Source organism: Aethalodelphis obliquidens, unplaced genomic scaffold, assembly GCF_003676395.1.
Source record: "Aethalodelphis obliquidens isolate GAN/ISIS:26980383/991018 unplaced genomic scaffold, ASM367639v1 scaffold28, whole genome shotgun sequence".
NCBI lineage: Eukaryota > Metazoa > Chordata > Mammalia > Artiodactyla > Delphinidae > Aethalodelphis > Aethalodelphis obliquidens.
Window position 1 is genome coordinate 9,350,399 of NW_020837972.1, and position 17,580 is coordinate 9,367,978.

The window sequence follows — 17,580 nt, forward strand, 5'->3', positions numbered from 1 at the left end:
CCCCCTCCTCCCGGTCCTCCTCTTCCCCCTCCCTTCTCTGGACCGGAGACCATTCACATCTCAGTAGATGACACTGGGGAGAGGACTTGTCTACATTTGTGACATGTCTGATGTGTAGAATATCTTAAAAACATTTTGCATATGGGGTTAAAAAAGGTATTCCTTGCAAGGTCACAGAGTAATTAAGATGTAGCTTTGAGGGAAAGGGGCGGGAAGGCCCAGGATTGGGGTCTTGGTCTCATCACTGAAGTCTCTTGCTATGTGACTTTGAATGAATCAGGACTCTGAGGATCTTTGAGCCTCAGTTTCCTCACCTGTGAAATGGGGTTGATGCCCCCCCCCCACCACCACCACCACAAGCTTCCTGGATAAGCAGACATGAGGTACGGGCCAGGCTGAACACCTTATCCCACCACTGCCTGGGGTGAGAGAGAATGTTGGCAACAGCCCAGAAAGGGGGGATCTCCATAGATTTGGAGAAGTTCTGAAATGCACTGAGCAGCAGAGTTTCTGTGGGTTCAAGGGCACCCAGGAATTTCCTGGGAGCGCGTGAGACCTCCTGACCCAGGCATTCCAGGGGCTGGGGGCTGGAAACCTGCATTTTAAACATGCTCCCTGGGGACCGATGAAGGTTAGGACACTTGGAAACAGGTTTCCAACAAGGTTGAAAACTCAAACACTACTTCAGGGCAGGTAACCAAATCTTGTGGGTGACTCAGGTGGGCCTCCTGTGGCCAGATAATCCAGCATTTCTAGAGAAGAAATCGAGATTCCTAAGTGAACTTTTCTCTTTGGAAATGGTGCGCAGGGCCAGCAGCACCCCGTGCAAGGCAGGGTCAACCTAGATTCGGGCCCCAGCTTTGCATTCCCAAGGACTTGGATTCAGAGGCCAAACCAGAGAAGGATGGAGACGGGGAGGGGATGTGGCCCAGGGGATGGTTTTAAGGCTAATCGCGTGGAAGCACTTGGAATGTGCAGCTGAATGATGGCGTCGTCAATGGGAACAAAGTCGCCCACCTCTTTCTCCAAGAGGCAGCTAGTTGTTGAACAGATTCTTGCGGCTGACTTGTAATTAACTGGCAGCAGGGCGGCCTTTCACAGTGGCCACGCCCATAAGCAAATAGCTACTTACGCTTGAAAAGTTTGCTTTTCTAAGGGGTAAACACCCTCTGTCTGCAAATTTTGTTTATACTCTTCAGGGGTTTAATAGGTTCCTTTCATTCTCGATTTTCAGGCGGCTTCTGATAATGAGGCTTTAGGGGTTGGCCCCCTGAGGGCCCTACTTCTTTTCTCTGGCTCCTTGTGGAATGCGTGTGGGGGGGGTGTGTGTCTGTCTGTCTGCATTCCACTGCCTTTGTGATCCTGCTTTTAATTGCATAAGACATAGGGCATCGTGAGAGGTCATCATAGAAGGATGTCCGTGGCATATGGTTGGCTGAAAAACAGGTTGCTCTTAACCACACGTACCTATTGTATGGTCCCATTTGTGGTTTCAGAATGGATGGACAGGCCTGTATGTGCACACGTGTACCCACACATCTGTGGGTACACGTATCACTGTATGGGGAGACAGGGTAGGGTATGAGCTTGGACTTCGGACTTGGGCTCTGTCACGTACTACAGCTGACCCTTGAACGACATGGGAATTAGAGGTGCTGAGTCCCTGACACAGTCGCAAATCTGAGTACTGCTATCTCTGCCTCAAAAGCAAAGGAACTGATAAATGACTGACGGGGGACAGGATGCCGAAAGAGTTTGCATAGAGTCACGACTCAAACCCTAGCTCTTTCGATTCCACGTACTGTGATCTCTGATTCAACACCAACTCCCCCCCCCACGCTTAATTTAAAGATCGTGAAGTGAAAATACAAGTACTATAGTTGTTGAAAAAAGTCCGCATATAAGCGGACCCATGCAGTTCAAACCAGTGCTGTTCAAGGGTCGGCTGTACTGGTTTCCTCACTGTGGACTGGTAGCTAAGGTGGGTGTAACATACCTAGCATAGCACCTAGGGTTAAGTCTTCCATATATGTTAGATAGATGCTAACTAAATCTGAAAGGGAGAGAAGTAGGAAGAGGACAATTTCATTGCCTTTTATTCTTCTGTGTTGCTGGAGAATTTTTCAACTACTGCATGTAATATATATATGTATACATATATATGCATATTTTTATATATACATACGTATCTACATATACATATATATATATATATATATATATAACCTATGTGAATTAGTTTCCTGGGGCTGCCATAACAAATTACCACATACCAGGTGGCTTAAAAACATTGAACTTCAAGGTGCGGGATGCCATCCCACTGGGCAGGCCAGAAGTCCCTCCCTGGCCCCTAACGAGGGGCCCTCAAACCTCAGTTGGACTGTCGGCTGCAGTGACCCAGCCTCTCTCCCTGTGTTCCCCGCAGCTGGAGCCTGATGGACTGTTGGTGTGGGTCTTGGCTGGCACCCTAGGCCTCAGCCTCGTCTGTTCCCTGGTCTCGGTCCCACTGCAGTGCTTCCAGCTGAACAGAGTTTACGGCTGCTGCCTGCTTCTCTTGTACTTGACCTTCCTCCTGGTGGCCCTGCTCACCGAGTTTGGAGTGATTCACTTGAAAACTGTGTGAGTGAAGCTGTGTCGGGGTCCGCCTGGTGGTCGGGAAGTGTCACTGCAGGCGGTGAGATGGAGGATGAAGTTTCTTCATTCGAACCCGCTCAGGCGAGCGTGGCCGAGACCGTGAACGGGGTGTGCACTCGTGGGGCTGTGCTCTCTGCTAAAGCTTCCCAGTCGCCGCTGTGTGCAGTTAGGTCAGCTAAACCTTGTTTCTGGGGCTGCGGAGGCTGGGCTTCCCTGTGGACAGAGTTCCAGGCAGCAGGTAGACTTCCTTGCGTTATCTCCAGAGCCTCTTGAAAGTTGGGGTCTGGGGCGAAGGGGATGCCTGGGTGCCTTCCAGGCTGGAAGACCCCAAAGAGTTCAGGGCTGGAGACAGTTGTGGAGGCCCAGGCCCCTCCCCACAGTCACGCCCTGTCGCCTTCCTGCTGCTTCTCTCAGGGCTGCCAAACCCGTGTTTAGGGAGTCAGGGTGACTCGGACCTGGCAGATAGAACAGCTTGTGTGCTGTGGGCCTCGGGCCGATGCGGGCTGAGTTCTAGAGCTGCGCTGTCCAACAGAAATAGAATGCGAGACATGTACCTAATTTTGAATCTTCTAGCCGCCACGTTAATAAAGCCAAAAGAAAAAGGTGAAATTAATGATAATATATATCACTTCAAGATAGCAGCCAGTGGCACTGGCCCACGAGTGGCTGCCGTGTCGGACAGCACAGCTCTAGGCTGCCTCTAGAACTGTCTGCTGGCTTCGGAGGTTTCCCCAGACGCAAAACAGGAGTCAGTGTGACTGTGCCCTGTGCCTACCTCAGGGGGAGCCCTGGGCTGGGGCTGCTTTGCCTGCGACCTCCTGGGAGGGTGATGAGCGCTCCCGGGCGCCTTCCTGCTGTCAGCCAGTGACCCGCCTTTTCAATAAGCAGCGCTTCTGTTTGCTCAATGCCTTATGCCGGCAGTAAAGGGACTCAGTTGTCTTTTTTTCCAATGAAAAAATTATTAAATATTTCAAGTAAACAGAAAACAACATACAGCCGGCTGTTACTGGTTCTTCCTAACCTGGGTCAGGCTGACGAGTGGTCGGTTCCAGGGCCGAAGGCGCTTGGCCCTGACGGATCTGGACTTGGTGGCATGTCTAGGGGTGGGGCTGAGGTGGGGTCAGGAATGGGCATGGATGGGTCCTCTCCCTGTTCCCCACGATCTCAGAAGCCACCGAATGGTGCCTGGTGGAAGTCACGAGGCAGCAGCCGCGTGTACAAAGCAGAGGCTCTTTTATTAATACGCCAGAAATCCGGAGACGCGGTGGGTTTTCCAGGCAACAAATCCCCATTGTACAAAAACCTTACAGCGTCGCCCCCTCTGTCTGTACAAAATGATTGTCACGTGGTGTGGAGTAAGGCTGGGTTGGGGGAGGGAAGCAAGGAGGAGGGGCCAGATGGTGTCCCCCCGAAAGCGGGGCAGGGGCCCAGGGCCATCACAGACACTGACAGGTGGTGTGACCCAGACCCACACACAGGTGGTGTGACTCAGGTGGTGTGGCGCATCTCACCTTGGTGGGGGTCAGCTGACGTGGGAGGTGAGAGGGCATCCGAGCTGGATGTCCTGGGTCCCCAGAGCTCACAGCGCTGGGTGACACCCGCTCCCTGCTCGATGGCCTGTGTACAAGTCGGAGGGTCAACCTGAGGAGGCCCCCAGTGACCCCGAAGGGGCAGCTGTCCTCAGCCTCAGTAATGAGGGTGCCCACCAGTGGCTGGAGTCTGGTGCCTCAGCACTGTTGCCACTTGGCTTTCATCCCGTCCCTGGCTAAAACCAGGGCCTTTCACAGGATGGGGTTGGGAGGCCTGGACTAGATCCCACTCTTCCTGGTACCAGTCTTCACCCTGGGGGCTGGGGGGCTGCGCTCAGTTTCCCTGGTGCCCTCCCAGGTTTCAGCCTCCTGGGGGCAGATGCTGAGGTTGGGGGACTCACGCCCTCCTCTGAGAGCCGCCCCTTGACTCCTGCTTCCAGAATGCCCGTTTCAATAAACAAAAGCTGAAAGGCACCCAAATATGCAAACAAAGTTACTTCTCCGGAGCGGGGAAGGGGTTCTGGCCTGGGGCTCGGTGCCGAGCTGCCTGCGATGGCCCGTGGCCCTCCAGAGAGAAAAGAGGACGTCTGTCTCCCGATTCCCTTGGGGAATCTCAGTGGTTCTCAGTGATTCGTTGTTTCCCTAAAGGGCTGTGCTTTAAAAACAGAAACGTCCACGACTTCTCCCCTAGTGAGGGGCAGAGCTGTGTGGTGCTGGCCATGGGACCAGCCCGTCCAAGGCCACAGTCGAGAAGACCTGGCCGTGGGGATGGGGTACCACACCCCGGGATCAGGCCCTGCCCGGCTGGGAAGAGGATGTGGCGAGAGGGAGTTTGCCCACCCGCCTCCGTAAGTCACAGAGGCAGTGGAGGCAGCTGGAAAGCGGGGGTTGGGGCAGGATGCCCAGTGCAGGCCGCTTCCCCTGCCCCCCCCCCCCCCCCCCCCCTTCGTCCCTGCTTCTGCCACCTCTGCTGCCTGCACTGAGATAGGCTCACCGCCCAGGAGAGCTGAGCCGAGGCTCCCTCTGCTCTGACCCTGCTTGTTTCTGCCACTGCCACCACCGCTCACCGGAGCTGCCAACGCCGACAGCCTGCTATGGGTTCAAGCTCCTACTGCATCGTGACCTCAGAGAACGCTCCCAAGGTCCCTGGGGAACTCAGGAAACTGACAGGCCACCTGAACCTACTCCGGGGAGTGGAAACCTCGGGGTGAGCCGTGTCCCCAGCCCTACCTCAGTCAGGTCCACGGAGGGCGACTGCTCAAGGTGAGGGGGGAGCTGGCCAAGGAGACCACGGGTTCAGCCGCAGGGCGGCCGTGGACAGCCGTGGACAGCCTGAGGTGAGCCTCTGTGCTCTCTGTTCCCGTTTCCAGCAAATGCACCCACGTGAAAGGATCTGCTGTTGTCTTTAGCAGAATCCTGAATTAACCAAAATGTCTCTTTGCTTGAACAGGACGATCCCAAGGAAAAGGGATTTAAGGAGAAAAAGCCCATTTCAGGACCTGGTTTGGGTGGTAGCCATCGGCCTGGCCTCTTGCCCGTCTTCCTCCTCCTACTGGGCTGTGATTCCAAAGGCCATCTTAGGAGGATTTTCAGCAACAAGGGTTGAAACCAAAAGAAGGGTAGGTGAGAAGGCTCATGGAGCTGGGATACGGCCTCGCTCGCCTCCTGGCACTGGCTGAGATCTGACCATACAGAATAACCACAGCCCTGGATCACTCGTTCCAGTAGGTGCTGGGTACTGGTCCCCCAAGGGAACGCCCAATTTCATTATTATATCTAGAGACATACCAACCCAAGGATGTGGGTTATTTCCTTCCTAAGTGGTTTTGTCCCTAAAGCAGAACACAGACACCCCAGGATGTGGGCCACAGGCAGGTTAGTGGGGAAGCTAGCTGTCAGCCTGGGCGGGAATCTGAAGGCAGCATCAGGAAGACGGTATGGATCTGGCCTAGGGACGCTGGCCCACGCTGAAGGCAAGCCCTGCAGAGATCGGCAGAAGCCATTCAAGTGCTCTCGTGAAGGGGCCTTCTGGAGCTTTCCATGTTAAGAAGAGCTCCTAGTGGCCTGATCCCCCAAAATGAAATTGACTTCTGGGGTTAACAGGGCAAGGTGGGTACAAACCAAACCTCAACTTGTCTGCCTGTCTTTCTTTTTTCCTATATATAAATATTTGCATATTAATGAATGTATGTATATATATATAAAACATATACACACATTATTCTGATACATCGTAGTAAAATAATACTATTGTGTTATTGCATAGAAGAGATGGCTTTTGCAGGCTGGGCTTAGGTGATGGTCTGGGAGCGCTGGCGGCTGCCTGGAGGCTGCGGGGTGGTGGGGACCACACAGCCGCTGAGCTGTCGTTGCTGCTGCTCCTGCTTCCGGGCGTGTTCCTCATACCACTCCTAAGGCAGAGAGCAGACAGGGTGCTGAGCGGGCCCCAGCCCTGTCCCCCAGCCTAACGGGGTCACCCAGGCTGGGCAGTGCTGTGACCCTCCCAGACCTGCTGGGAATTCTGAATAGGACCCTAAATAGAAAAATGATGATGCAACCTTTCCCTTTTTAACTAGAGATTTGCAAACCTCCTTGTCAAGTGTGCCTGCTTTCAGTGAGGCCCAGGTAGTAATAACACCCTTTACTCGTGAACATGATCTGTGTGGTTCACAAAGGGATGTGTGCCCCCCACCCCCTCGCCAATCCCCTGTGTTACCCCTTTTGAGCTGGGTGTCCTCATTTTACACCCAGGAAACCCGAAGCTCAGGAGTTGTATAAAGTTGTATGAAGCTTGAGCGCACCTCCCAACTCCCTGGTTGCTTTGCTGCCCTCCAGAACGGCTGTGAGAGCTTACCCGCCTAAGACTATCATCATTATATCATCCGACATTTTCAGGGACAGACGTATTCAGGTAATTGAGAAATTTTAAATATAAACTCTATGTTTTTAAAGAGTCTGAACCACAGAACTTTAGAGCTTAAAAAATTAGAGAGATGGCCTAGTTCTGTGCCCCCTCATTCCACAGAGGGGAAGACTGAGGCCAGGAGTGGACGGCCCGGCAGCGTGTCTAGTGCCGTCCCCTCCTCTGCTTCATGAGGCAGGGACTGTCCCCCTCTCATAGATGGGGATGGGCTGCGTGACCTGCCCAAGGTCACGGAGCCTGGGATCAAACCCGGGTTTTATGACACCAGAGCTCATGTTGATTCCTCATCTCTGTGACTCTGAGTGCAGTGATTCGCCAGGTCTTCGCCCAGACCCCTTGTGTTTTTACAGATAAGGTGCGAGTCGCTTCAGGGGACTGCGGCCTCCCGGCCTTTTGGGCTCAGACCCTGGTCATCACTGTCCCAGGGAAACAAGAGTTTCCAGCCTGAAAACAGCATAGTCACAGTGGCTGGCGAGGGAGCTGGGAGCCTGGGCGGATGGGTGGCCTGCAGTCCATGGCTCTGTCTGGGCTGCAGAGCGCCAGCCCACGGGCTGCTTCGCAAGCTCTTTCACTTAGCAGCCAATGTGGGAAGACGGGGAGAGTTCGCAAAAAAAATATCTGACTTTTCCCTTCTCTTAAATTAGAAAACAAAAACAATCAAAAACCCCAAGAGAGCCAGGCGCAGCAGGCCCTTGTTCCTATCGGGCAACGTCTGGCTGGATGTGGGAAGGACCATCCTCTTTGAAGAGGCCGGTCCAGGCCAGCTCGCCAGGGCCCCCCACGCTCCCTGCTCTGCCTGGAACGTCTCCCGCTGTACGCGTTTCCTTTGCTGTTCTGGCTCAGAGGAGGAGAATGAGATGAGGTCAGTGACATATGTGGAAGAGTGGACAGGGTGGCTGCCTATGTTGGGGAATGCTTCAAGGGTTCAAGGCTGAGCCCTGAAGCCCCCCCACCCCGCCGCCGACCCGAGCAGTGGTCCACTGGTAGTGGTCCCAGCAGATAATCCCACAGCTCCCCACTAAGCTCCCCACACATCAAGATGGGGACCAGAGAGCGGCCTCTGCTCAGCAGCGGGAGGACCACCCCCAGACAGGAGGATCTGGGCAGCGCGGTCGCGGGTGCTCCTACCTGAATCTCCTCTTGGTACATCTTTAGGCTCAGATCGCTTTTGGTTCTCGATCTCCGTCCCAGAAACACCAAGGTATTTTGCTAGAGAAGAACAGAAAGGCTGCAGGGACCAGCTGGAGCCAAGGTCCTGGCGCCCGGCCTCACCCCCTCCTCTGGCTTCTGCAACGGTGCCCCCCAAAAGTGTCACCAAAACTTGAGGGGATGGACAGCGGGGGAGCGTTTGCACTAAGCCACAGCCCGCTCCCTCCGTGGGACGAGGCCCTGTCGCTCCCCACCTCGTATCTCTCCATCTGGGAGAGGATCTTGAGCAACTGGGCGATGTCAGAGGCGGCTCCCCAGGCCTCCTGGTAGAGCTTCAGGACAGCAATCAGCTCATCTTTGGAGATTTCCTTCTCAAGGGTGATACCGCCGTCAACTGCAGGACGGGAGGGTGGCAGGGGGAAGGAGCCTGGGACTCAGAGCCCCCCCGTCTGGCTGGGTTTAGCCATCCTCCCTGCGCCCTATGGGGGCCTTAAGGTTCCCTCTCCCAGCAAAACTCTGGATCAGCACGACCACCTCCCCCCACCATCTGGAACTCACGTCCCTCCCCATCCCCTCCCTTTGCTGGGGCTGTCAGGAGCACTGGTCAGGCCGCCAGCTTACAGGGGACAGAGGATTTCAGGAGGGAGTCTCCGAGCAAAAAGAAAATGATCAGGTAGTCTGAGAGGACAGAGATTTGGAAACAAGTAGGAACAGGGATGTGGCAGTTCTGATGGAGAATCTGGCAAGAATGAAGGATCATTAGGCAGAAAGTGATGCACTCCAGGAAAAGGGAGACAAGGGGTTGCAAGCTGCAGAAGGAAGTAGTATTAGGCTCTGTGGTCAACGGTATTTACACCGTTTAAATCAAGAGCCAGAGGACAAACACGGGGTTTAGAAATGCGGAGACGACAACTAAAAGGGGGAACAGCTAAGGATGAACAGTCGGGGAGATGAGGAAGGCGGGACAGAGGGCTGCTGGGGTCACAATCAGCCTGTGATTTTTCTTGATCTCAGGGCTGTACTGTTCTGATTTTTTAAATGAGATCACGTGCATTTTTCTGTCATTTAGTATTTGAAAAATCAATGCAAATAAGAGATCAAGAAAGCTAAGCCAGGACTTGGGTGGTGGCCCAGTGGTTAAGAATCTGCCTGCCAATGCAGGGGACATGGGTTCGAGCCCCGGTCTGGGAAGATCCCACATGCCGCGGAGCAACTAAGCTCGTGCGCCACAACTACTGAGCCTGCGCTCTAGAGCCCGCGAGCCACAACTCCTGAAGCCCATGTGCCTGGAGCCCGTGCTCCGCAACAAGAGAAGCCACGGCAATGAGAAGCCCGCGCACCACAATGAAGAGTAGCCCCCGCTCGCCACAACTACAGAGAGCCCGCGCGCAGCAACGAAGACCCAACGCGGCCAAAAATAAATAAAATTGAGGGGGAAAAAAAAGAAAGCTAAGCCAGATCAGTAAGCGGAACTGCCAAGACTGGACAGACAGACAGACAAGCGGCAAACGCCCCTGCTCCAGCCACTTGCACAGACCTTCTGAGTCCCGGTTCTTGCGGCTGTAGTTCATGCGGAAGACGAAGGCTTCGAGAATGAAGGCGACAATGATAGTCATCACCACCTGGCCAGGCATGGAGAAGACGAGCAGAAAGAGAGAGGAATGAGGGGGGCGTGAGCTGCTGCGGGGCCCCAGAGCCGACAGAGCCCGGTCAGACGTGTCCCCGGCCCCCTCCTCCCTGAGCTGCTGCCCGATAAGCAGGGGCAGCTGGAGGCTTGGAGGATGGAGGAGGGTGGAGGGCATTCTGTGTCCCTGGACCTACCATGGTCACGATGTAGAAGGTCATGAAGTAGAGGCGGCTCCAGTGGGAGGTCTGCGAGGTGATGCCTTCCTGGAGACAGAGGGAAGCAGGGAGTGAACGAGCTCCTGGGGTGGGGCCGGGTCGCTGTCTCCGCAGGCTTCTCCGTGGCCCCTGCTCTCTACAGACCCTTCCTGATCGGTTGTGGAAGACGAAGGAGGGGGACCTTGCTCCCTTGGGTCTAAAAATCCCTCTGAGCTCCTAAGGCCTGGACACTCCCCCCAGGACTGAAACGGCCAACCTTTGGAAGAGTTTAAGGAATGGAAAAAAACCACCAACCAGCCACACTCGCCACACTGTTTCTTGATTGAAAGGTCTCCCTCACAGTGGTGGGAGCAGGACAGAGACCCAGAGGCTGACTGGCCTCTCCTGGCTGCTGGGGGATGTGTGGAAAGCAGGCACAAAGGCCACGTCCAGCAAGTGCGGAGGGGCAGGCTCTTGGGATTCAGGCCATACCGTGGTGTCCCTGCAGAACCCTGCCCCCGCGGGGGACGGGGAGAGCAATGCGCCCCAGGCTGCGTGAGGGGAGATGGGAGCTGGCCTCAGAGAATGGTGGGAAGATGCCCCCAGAAGCTGATGGAGGTCCTTACCATGATGATGTACCAGTTGTTGACAACTGTGAGCTCAAACAAGGTCACTGCCGAAGGGAAGGGAGAAACAGAAAGCATCTTGATCAGACCTGCTTTTGCAAAGTGAGTGTCAAGCGGCCTCTCTCCACCTATCCTGGGTACCACGCACTTGTCTGCCGGGGTGGCCTGTGAGCTCCCGAGAGCAGCCACGGCGCTTCCTGAGCGTCCACCCCACAGGGGGTGCTGCCATCTTGGCCTTTTGGTCCCCAAAAGGGTGCCTCTTTGGCTTCAGCAGCTCGTGATGGACCAGGGGTGGAGATACTGGGGAAGGAGTCCCCGGACCTTCCTTGGTGTAGATCTGGGATGTCGTGAGGGGATCCCTTCCTCTTGAGAAGCTGTGTCTGGCCTCCCGGCCTCTCCATGGAAGCCAGGAGCAGAGCTGTGTGGGCCTGGCCTGGGTAATGCGGGACGCTGTGGCTGGCTGGTGTGGCCAGGTCCCACCCTGCAACTGTGGAGCTGTGACAAGGGGGCTGGTTCCCTAGCATCGGGCTGTACCCATCTCCCAGCCAAGCATGAAGCTCTGCTGCTCCCCCGATGCTGAGAAAGTAACAGGAAACAAGCCCTGGGGTCTGGCCTGGACAGTACCCCCAAGGCTGGGCAAACCACAGGCTCCACTGGGGCCAGAGAGGACTCGAGAAAGTATGGCAAACGGCTCGGGATGGGGAGGCCTCGGGCAGCTCTGCTCCGCCCCACCTGGGACCTGCGGTGACCAAGGCAGTACCCAGTGCACGGCCCGCCTGGGCTTTCCGCACTCACCAAAGCTGTTCAGGATGTTGTCAAAATTGTTGAGATAGTAGTAGCCTTCCTCCACCACGGTCCTGTTGTCCACGGTGTGATTGAGCCAGCGGTAGGCGTCTGCCACTGTGCTCGTACTGGCCGGGGGAGACGGGACGGGGGGACAGAGGGTTGAGTGGGAAGGTCACGAGATAACTGGTCACCTCAACAAAGTACAGAAAGTTTAAGCAAACCAAGGTCTGACTGAGGACCACCTCTCTTGGCCCAGCCTGGTTTCCTGCCGAGCCCCCAGCTCCCTTGCCTGTCTTCCTGTCTCAAGGGGAGTCCCCAGAGTGCTGGTGGGAACGCCCAGACTTGCCCCCCATTCCACCTTCACTTGGCATTTCTCTGCCGCCAGCCAGGCCTTCTTGCTCTCAGCTGCCAGAGCCCGGCGCTCTGGGAGGGGAGACAAAGGCAGTGCCTCCTCGAACACCACCCCCAGCCCCCTGCCCCCTGCCCCCACCAGTCTGGGATCTGCCCTGGAGGCCGGGTGCCAACGGCAGCCCTCGAGAAGGGTCCTCCCCTCCTCGGGCTTTCCCCAGCACCTGGCTGGAGTGTTCTGTTCTGTTCTAATCGGTTGCCCCTGTTCTGAGAGCTTGTTTGCTTCTTTCCTGCCAACCTCCTACGGCTGATCTGCTGTAATTCACGGGGATGTTTTGACAAGCCTGGTCCTCGGGCCCCCAGGGAGCTTGTTCCCAAGGCAGAGTCCTGAGCCTCTGGCCTGTGTCGGACACGCAGGGTGGGGTCTGGAGTTTGCCCTTTTAAGCAGCGGCTCTGAGGATTCTCATGTGCCCTAAGGTTTGTGACCCACTGCTGCAGGCTCTGGTTCTCAGCTTAGCCTGACGCTCAAAACGGCTACCAGTGTCTCTGAGAACTTTCTTTATCAGTGCTTGAAACCATAAGGACCAATTTTAAGAGAACACTGGATGGAGAATGAATGGCAGAGCACACGGATTTCATCATGGGGGCTTAGGAGGAAAGGGAGTGATCAAGGGAGGTTGTGTCCCCCGCTCTCTATACCTGCCCCAGAGACCTTCCCGCATGTGTCTGCCCTCATCCTAACAGGCCACCCCTAGCTGATGTGTCTGCCCAGGTCCCCAGTCACCCCCGCGGAGAAGCAGGAGGAAGCGGTGGGACTCCGGCCTCGGGCCCCAGGCTGCTCCCGGTCCTGGAGGAGCCGCCGGCGCCCAGCCCGAAGGGTAAGCTGATGGAGACCTGGCTGGAGAGTGGCTCCTAGACCCTGCCTGGGGGACAGGGAAACTTGCTCAGACATCCTCACTTCAGAGAGGACCCTCTGCTTCCAGGCCCCCTCCCTTAGCTGCTGCACTGAACTAAGAAGCCCTGGAAGCAAAGCAAAGTGATTCTCAGGGCTTCAAAGGGTGCTGTGGCCTGGGGAGGTGGGCCCCTGAGGGATCAGAGGTCAGCGTTCCAGTCCTGGCTGGGCTCCTCCAGAAACGCAGGCTGCCTGGGGCTGGGGGCCCCGTTGCGTACTCACTTGCAGCAGTTGGGGTAGAGGATCCCACAGAAGAATTCCATGCCCACGATGGCGAAGGAGTAGTAGAAGGTGAGCAGGGTGAGGCCCAGGCTAGGGAGGAGGGTCAGAAGAGACAGGGTGATGGAGGGCCGGCGGGAGAGAGCAGCTCGCCCGGCGGCCCCGGCATCCTCAGACCCCTGAGCTGACTGATGGAGATGCATGCCCCTAGCCAGGTGCACCAGCTGGACAGTGCCTGCAGGGGAGGGGCCTCGGATCCAGGTCTGGGGTAGAAAACAGCTCGAATCAGGACTCTATTACCAGACGCCCCTCTACCAGCGATTCACCCCTTACCTGTGAAGGTAGACTCACAGGTGACCCTTACCTGTGAACATAGACACAGGTGGTAAGTGAGTTGACAGCTCCCTGCCCTCCCTACTAAATATTTCAGACAGGTCAGTGGAGAAACGTGGAACCAGGGAGACCTGTGGTGGTCAAGGTCTCGGTCTCCTTGAAGAGATCTGACCCTGTCAGGCCCTCGATTTTCGTCCTTTTTGGGACTCCCCCTCCCCCTCCCCCCGAGACCACCCAGCTGCCCACCCCGAGGGGGCACAAGCCTCAGGACGCCTGGCCCTGGGGGCCAAGAGGCAGGGCAGTACCTGGCCATCCGGGGCAGCAGTTCAAACATGGTGTCCAGCACGTTGCGGTAACGCTTCTTCAGTTTAAACAACCTGAGCGAGGGAAGTAGGCCGGTCACTTACGGGTGCTGGGCGTGGCCGCAGCCCCTCCGTCCACAGCACCAGGTGGGGCGCGGCAGGCCCGGGGCCCCTCCACCACCTGAGAGCCTACTTTCCCCAGAGCCGCCAGCCGGGCACTCAGCTCGGGCGACTCGCACCCTGGGCAGGGGGAGCGCGGGCGCCAGGACATCGCAGCTGGACGGGCCCTGCCCTGAAAGGAGGCAGGGCAAGACTCTCGTGAGCAGGCGCGGCGGCCACACAGCTCCCGGATGAAGCCCGGAGGCCAGGGGCGGGGCGGGTCCTTGCCTGGGACGCTGCGGCAACCCTGGGAGGGGAGAAGGCCGCGCCTGCAGAGGAGCCTGCACTGCGGCAGCTCCTCCAGGTAAGAGAGGGGCGCCCTGTCCCTCACCTCCACCTCTCCTCCTGGGCAGGACGGGAGGGGGCGATGGACGTGAATAGGATCGCAGCTGGATATTCTAGAGGAAAACCAGCCTTCTGAGGACACACAGAGATCTCTAACTAGTAAGGGACACCGTCCACGGATCTCCACAAATTTGTGCTGGTTTCCTACGGTGGTCCCTGGGGGAAAGCTGAGAGCAAGTGAGGGTTTTTCTTGACAAGGGACTGTGCCAGACAATCACGGCTGGCTGTGGTAGGGGCTCAAAAGTCCCTCTGGACCCTCAGAGGCCGAGGCTCTCTGGTTGATGACTCTGAGCACGTGTGTTTCTGTGGCTGCAGCCGACACCAGCACAGGCCAAGTTCACTGGAGCCTTGAGCCACGTTTCTCTTCCACAGTCAGAGGCAACTGGTCCTAGGATGTGAGGAGGTGGGCACACCTGCCCAGGTGGAGACAAGGCCCCCACCATCCCCCTTCCCCCCACCCACACTAGGTGCTCCTGCAGGGGCCGCGCCACCCCTGACACCAGGCCTGTGAGCCTTCTGGCTCCTGGTCACTCCCCAGACCAGTCTCAAGGCTCTCCCCACCCTCCCCTGCCCACCACTCCCAACCCCAGCCCTGCCCTGTCACCTCAGCAGCTGGAGGGGACGCAGGACCACTATGAAATAAAAAGGCTCCATGTTGAAGGCCAGAGCCAGCAGTCCCAGGAAGGCGAACGCTGTGACGAAGAAGTCGAACCTGTGAGGGAGGAGGAGAAGCCATGGTCTGTTCGGCCCACCCCTAGCCTCCCTCACGACGGCCAGGGGCTCCTCGGCCCTGTGCCCAGCACTCCCTTCCAAGGAGCCCGCACGCCAACCACCGCAAAGGCAGCCACAGGCCCCGCAGTGGCCCACAGCCAGCCAGCTTCCTACCGCTATCGGGTTTCTGAGGCTGGTGTGGCTGGGCCCCAGTCACAGCACACACCTCAGGGGTCAGACATGCCTATGGACGTCCCTGGTGGCGCAGTGGTTAAGAATCCGCCTGCTGGGTCTGCCTGCAGATTCAGGGGACACGGGTTCGTGCCCCGGTCCAGGAAGATCCCACATGCCGCAGAGCGGCTGGGCCCGTGAGCCACGGCCGCTGAGCCTGCACATCCGGAGCCTGTGCTCCACAACGGGAGAGGCCACAACAGTGAGAGGCCTGCGTACCACAAAAAAAAAAAAAAAGAGAATCCGCCTGCCAGGCTTCCCTGGTGGTGCAGTGGTTGAGAATCTGCCTGCTAATGCAGGGGACACAGGTTCGAGCCCTGGTCTGGGAAGATCCCACATGCCACAGAGCAACTAGGCCCGTGAGCCACAACTGCTGAGCCTGTGCGTCTGGAGCCTGTGCTCTGCAACAAGAGAGGCCGCGATAGTGAGAGGCCCACGCACCGCGATGAAGAGTGGCCCCTGCTTGCCACAACTAGAGAAAGCCCTCGCACAGAAACAAAGACCCAACACAGTAAAAATAAATAAATTAATAAACTCCTACCCCCAACATCTAAAAAAAAAAAAAAGAATCCGCCTGCCAATGCAGGGGACACAGGTTCGAGCCCTGGTCCGAGAATATCCCACATGCCACGGAGCAACTAAGACTACGGAGCTCATGCTCTAGAGCCCGTGAGCCACAACTACTGAGCCCACAAGCCACAACTACTGAGCCCGTGCACCACAACTACTGAGCCTGCACTCTAGAGCTCACGAGCCACAACTACTGAGCCTACACTCTAGAGCCCGCGAACCACAACTACTGAGCCTGCGTGCCTAGAGCCGGTGCTCTGCAACAAGAGAAGCCACCGCAATGAGAAGCCCATGCACCGCAATGAAGAGTAGCCCCAGCTCGCCGCAACTAGAGAAAGCCCGAGCACAGCAACGAAGACCCAACACAGCCAAATGATAAATAACTAAATAGACAGATAGATAAATAAATAAGAATCCGCCTGCCAATGCAGGGGACATCGATTCGATCCCTGTTCTGGGAAGATCCCACATGCCGCGGAGTAACTAAGCCCATGCGCCACAACTACTGAGCCTGCGCTCTAGAGCCCACGAGCCACAACTATTGAGCCTGCGCTCTAGAGCCCGTGAACCACAACTTCTGAGCCCGCGTGCCACAACTACTGAAGCCCGTGTGCCTAGAGCCTGTGCTCCACAAGAAGAGAAGCCACTGCAATGAGAAGCCCTCGCACAGCAATGAAGAGTAGCCCCTGCTCGCCGCAACTAGAGAAAGCCCGTGCACAGCAATGAAGACCCAACGCAGCCAAAAATTAATTAAAAAAAAAAAAAAAGCCTAGAAACCCCTCCTGAAGGTCCCGCACTGGTCTCATGGCAGACACGGGTTACACCAGCGACCCTGGTGAAGGCACTGAGGGGTGGGGCAGGACCACAGGGGAGTCCCACAGGGAAAGCAGGACAGAGAGACCCTCTCCTCCCAGATACACATTAAGGCCCTGCAAACTGCATGCCCACACGCTACTGCTCTGCCCGACTCTTCCCTACTTATTAACTCGTTTTTACTCTCACGAGCCAGGACCCTGTGAGTGCAGCCCGATTTCACGGGTGAGTTAACGTTCATGGGCAGTGAGCCGCCTCTCGGGGTCTCTGGACAGGGAGAAGGGCCACCAGCTTGACGCTGACCAAGCATCAGGACCCGCAGCACTTCCTTCTCTGCGGGTGTCATGGTTTTCGTGGAGGAGAAAAGAGCTTAGTTGTCAGGGAGGGGTGTGGGGTTAAGTGACTCACAGAGAGCCAGCTGGCCTAAGGACCCCAAGAGGCCGTGTCCAGGAGAGGGGCTGGCGGGGGTGGTCTGAGAGAGTAAGATGAGGGCCTGACCCTGGGGAGGCCTGGAGCCACTGGCAGAACTCTGCCAGGAGACAGGGGCCTGACCTAGCCTCGGACCTTCCCTCTGAAACTGTGCAGTGGGTGTGGACGGAGAGGACCTGTGGCTTTCATTAGAATCTCTGACGTGCGTGAGAAACATGCTCTCTACTCACAGATTCCATCCGGAGGACAAGTACTCAACGGGGCCGAGGCCGGCTACTTTCAGGAACAGCTCCACTCCGTAAACTGTAAGCAGGAAGACGCAGTTAGCAGCGGCCCTGCCACAGCCTCTGCCACCCCTGGCCTGGCTCGTTTCCTCCTCGAGACTCTCCCGAGGTCTGGTCACGTGCCCTCCAGACACCCACGTCACACCCGCACCCCTGAGAGAGTGTGGGCTCCAGGGCAGGGCCTGGCCCAGATGCTGGCCAACCGGGGCCGCCCGCTAACAAGAAGCACTCGCTCCCACTCCCTGGGAGTGGCCACAGGCATTGTCTGTCCATCCAATAGGTATTTCCTAAGCCGTTCTCCCGTGCCAGGCCTTGCACTGGGTGCTGGGTGCCCAGCCCCGAACAATGCAGAGCTTAGAGTCTAGACTCAGGGGAAAGACAGCAAACTGATAATGTTAGACTGGGGGAAGGAGACT

The 17,580-nt window shown here is 56.8% G+C and overlaps 2 protein-coding genes and 1 long non-coding RNA gene across 14 annotated transcripts in view; 2 read left to right on the plus strand and 1 right to left on the minus strand.

The window, feature by feature from the left end:
• SLC8B1 (solute carrier family 8 member B1) overlaps nucleotides 1-3,627 on the plus strand; it is a 31,325-nt gene extending 27,698 nt beyond the window's left edge. For 2 of the 5 annotated variants that reach the window (XM_027124646.1, XM_027124648.1), the window contains one exon: nucleotides 2,426-2,543. In XM_027124646.1, the coding sequence (XP_026980447.1) occupies nucleotides 2,426-2,436 (11 nt within the window). In that variant the 3' untranslated portion in view covers nucleotides 2,437-2,543. Of the gene's footprint in view, nucleotides 1-2,425 lie in introns of all 5 variants that reach the window. The other 3 variants (XM_027124644.1, XM_027124645.1, XR_003436703.1) reach the window with 2 other exon arrangements.
• A 223-nt stretch (nucleotides 3,628-3,850) lies between these two features.
• The window catches only part of TPCN1 (two pore segment channel 1), a 64,011-nt gene continuing 50,281 nt past the window's right edge, over nucleotides 3,851-17,580 (minus strand). For 7 of the 8 annotated variants that reach the window (XM_027124637.1, XM_027124638.1, XM_027124639.1 and 4 more), the window contains 11 exons: nucleotides 17,111-17,183; nucleotides 14,731-14,838; nucleotides 13,626-13,697; nucleotides 12,991-13,080; nucleotides 11,478-11,593; nucleotides 10,683-10,729; nucleotides 10,057-10,125; nucleotides 9,773-9,857; nucleotides 8,490-8,629; nucleotides 8,215-8,295; nucleotides 3,851-6,574 (listed from right to left, as the gene is read on the minus strand). In XM_027124637.1, coding sequence (XP_026980438.1) covers nucleotides 6,455-6,574; nucleotides 8,215-8,295; nucleotides 8,490-8,629; nucleotides 9,773-9,857; nucleotides 10,057-10,125; nucleotides 10,683-10,729; nucleotides 11,478-11,593; nucleotides 12,991-13,080; nucleotides 13,626-13,697; nucleotides 14,731-14,838; nucleotides 17,111-17,183 — 1,001 coding nt within the window. In that variant the 3' untranslated portion in view covers nucleotides 3,851-6,454. The remainder of the gene's footprint in view (nucleotides 6,575-8,214; nucleotides 8,296-8,489; nucleotides 8,630-9,772; nucleotides 9,858-10,056; nucleotides 10,126-10,682; nucleotides 10,730-11,477; nucleotides 11,594-12,990; nucleotides 13,081-13,625; nucleotides 13,698-14,730; nucleotides 14,839-17,110; nucleotides 17,184-17,580) is intronic. The other variant, XR_003436701.1, reaches the window with a different exon arrangement.
• Nucleotides 6,186-7,942, plus strand: LOC113629823 (uncharacterized). The gene is made up of 3 exons (XR_003436706.1): nucleotides 6,186-6,272; nucleotides 6,915-7,074; nucleotides 7,731-7,942. It is a non-coding gene; the product is annotated as an uncharacterized LOC113629823 (long non-coding RNA).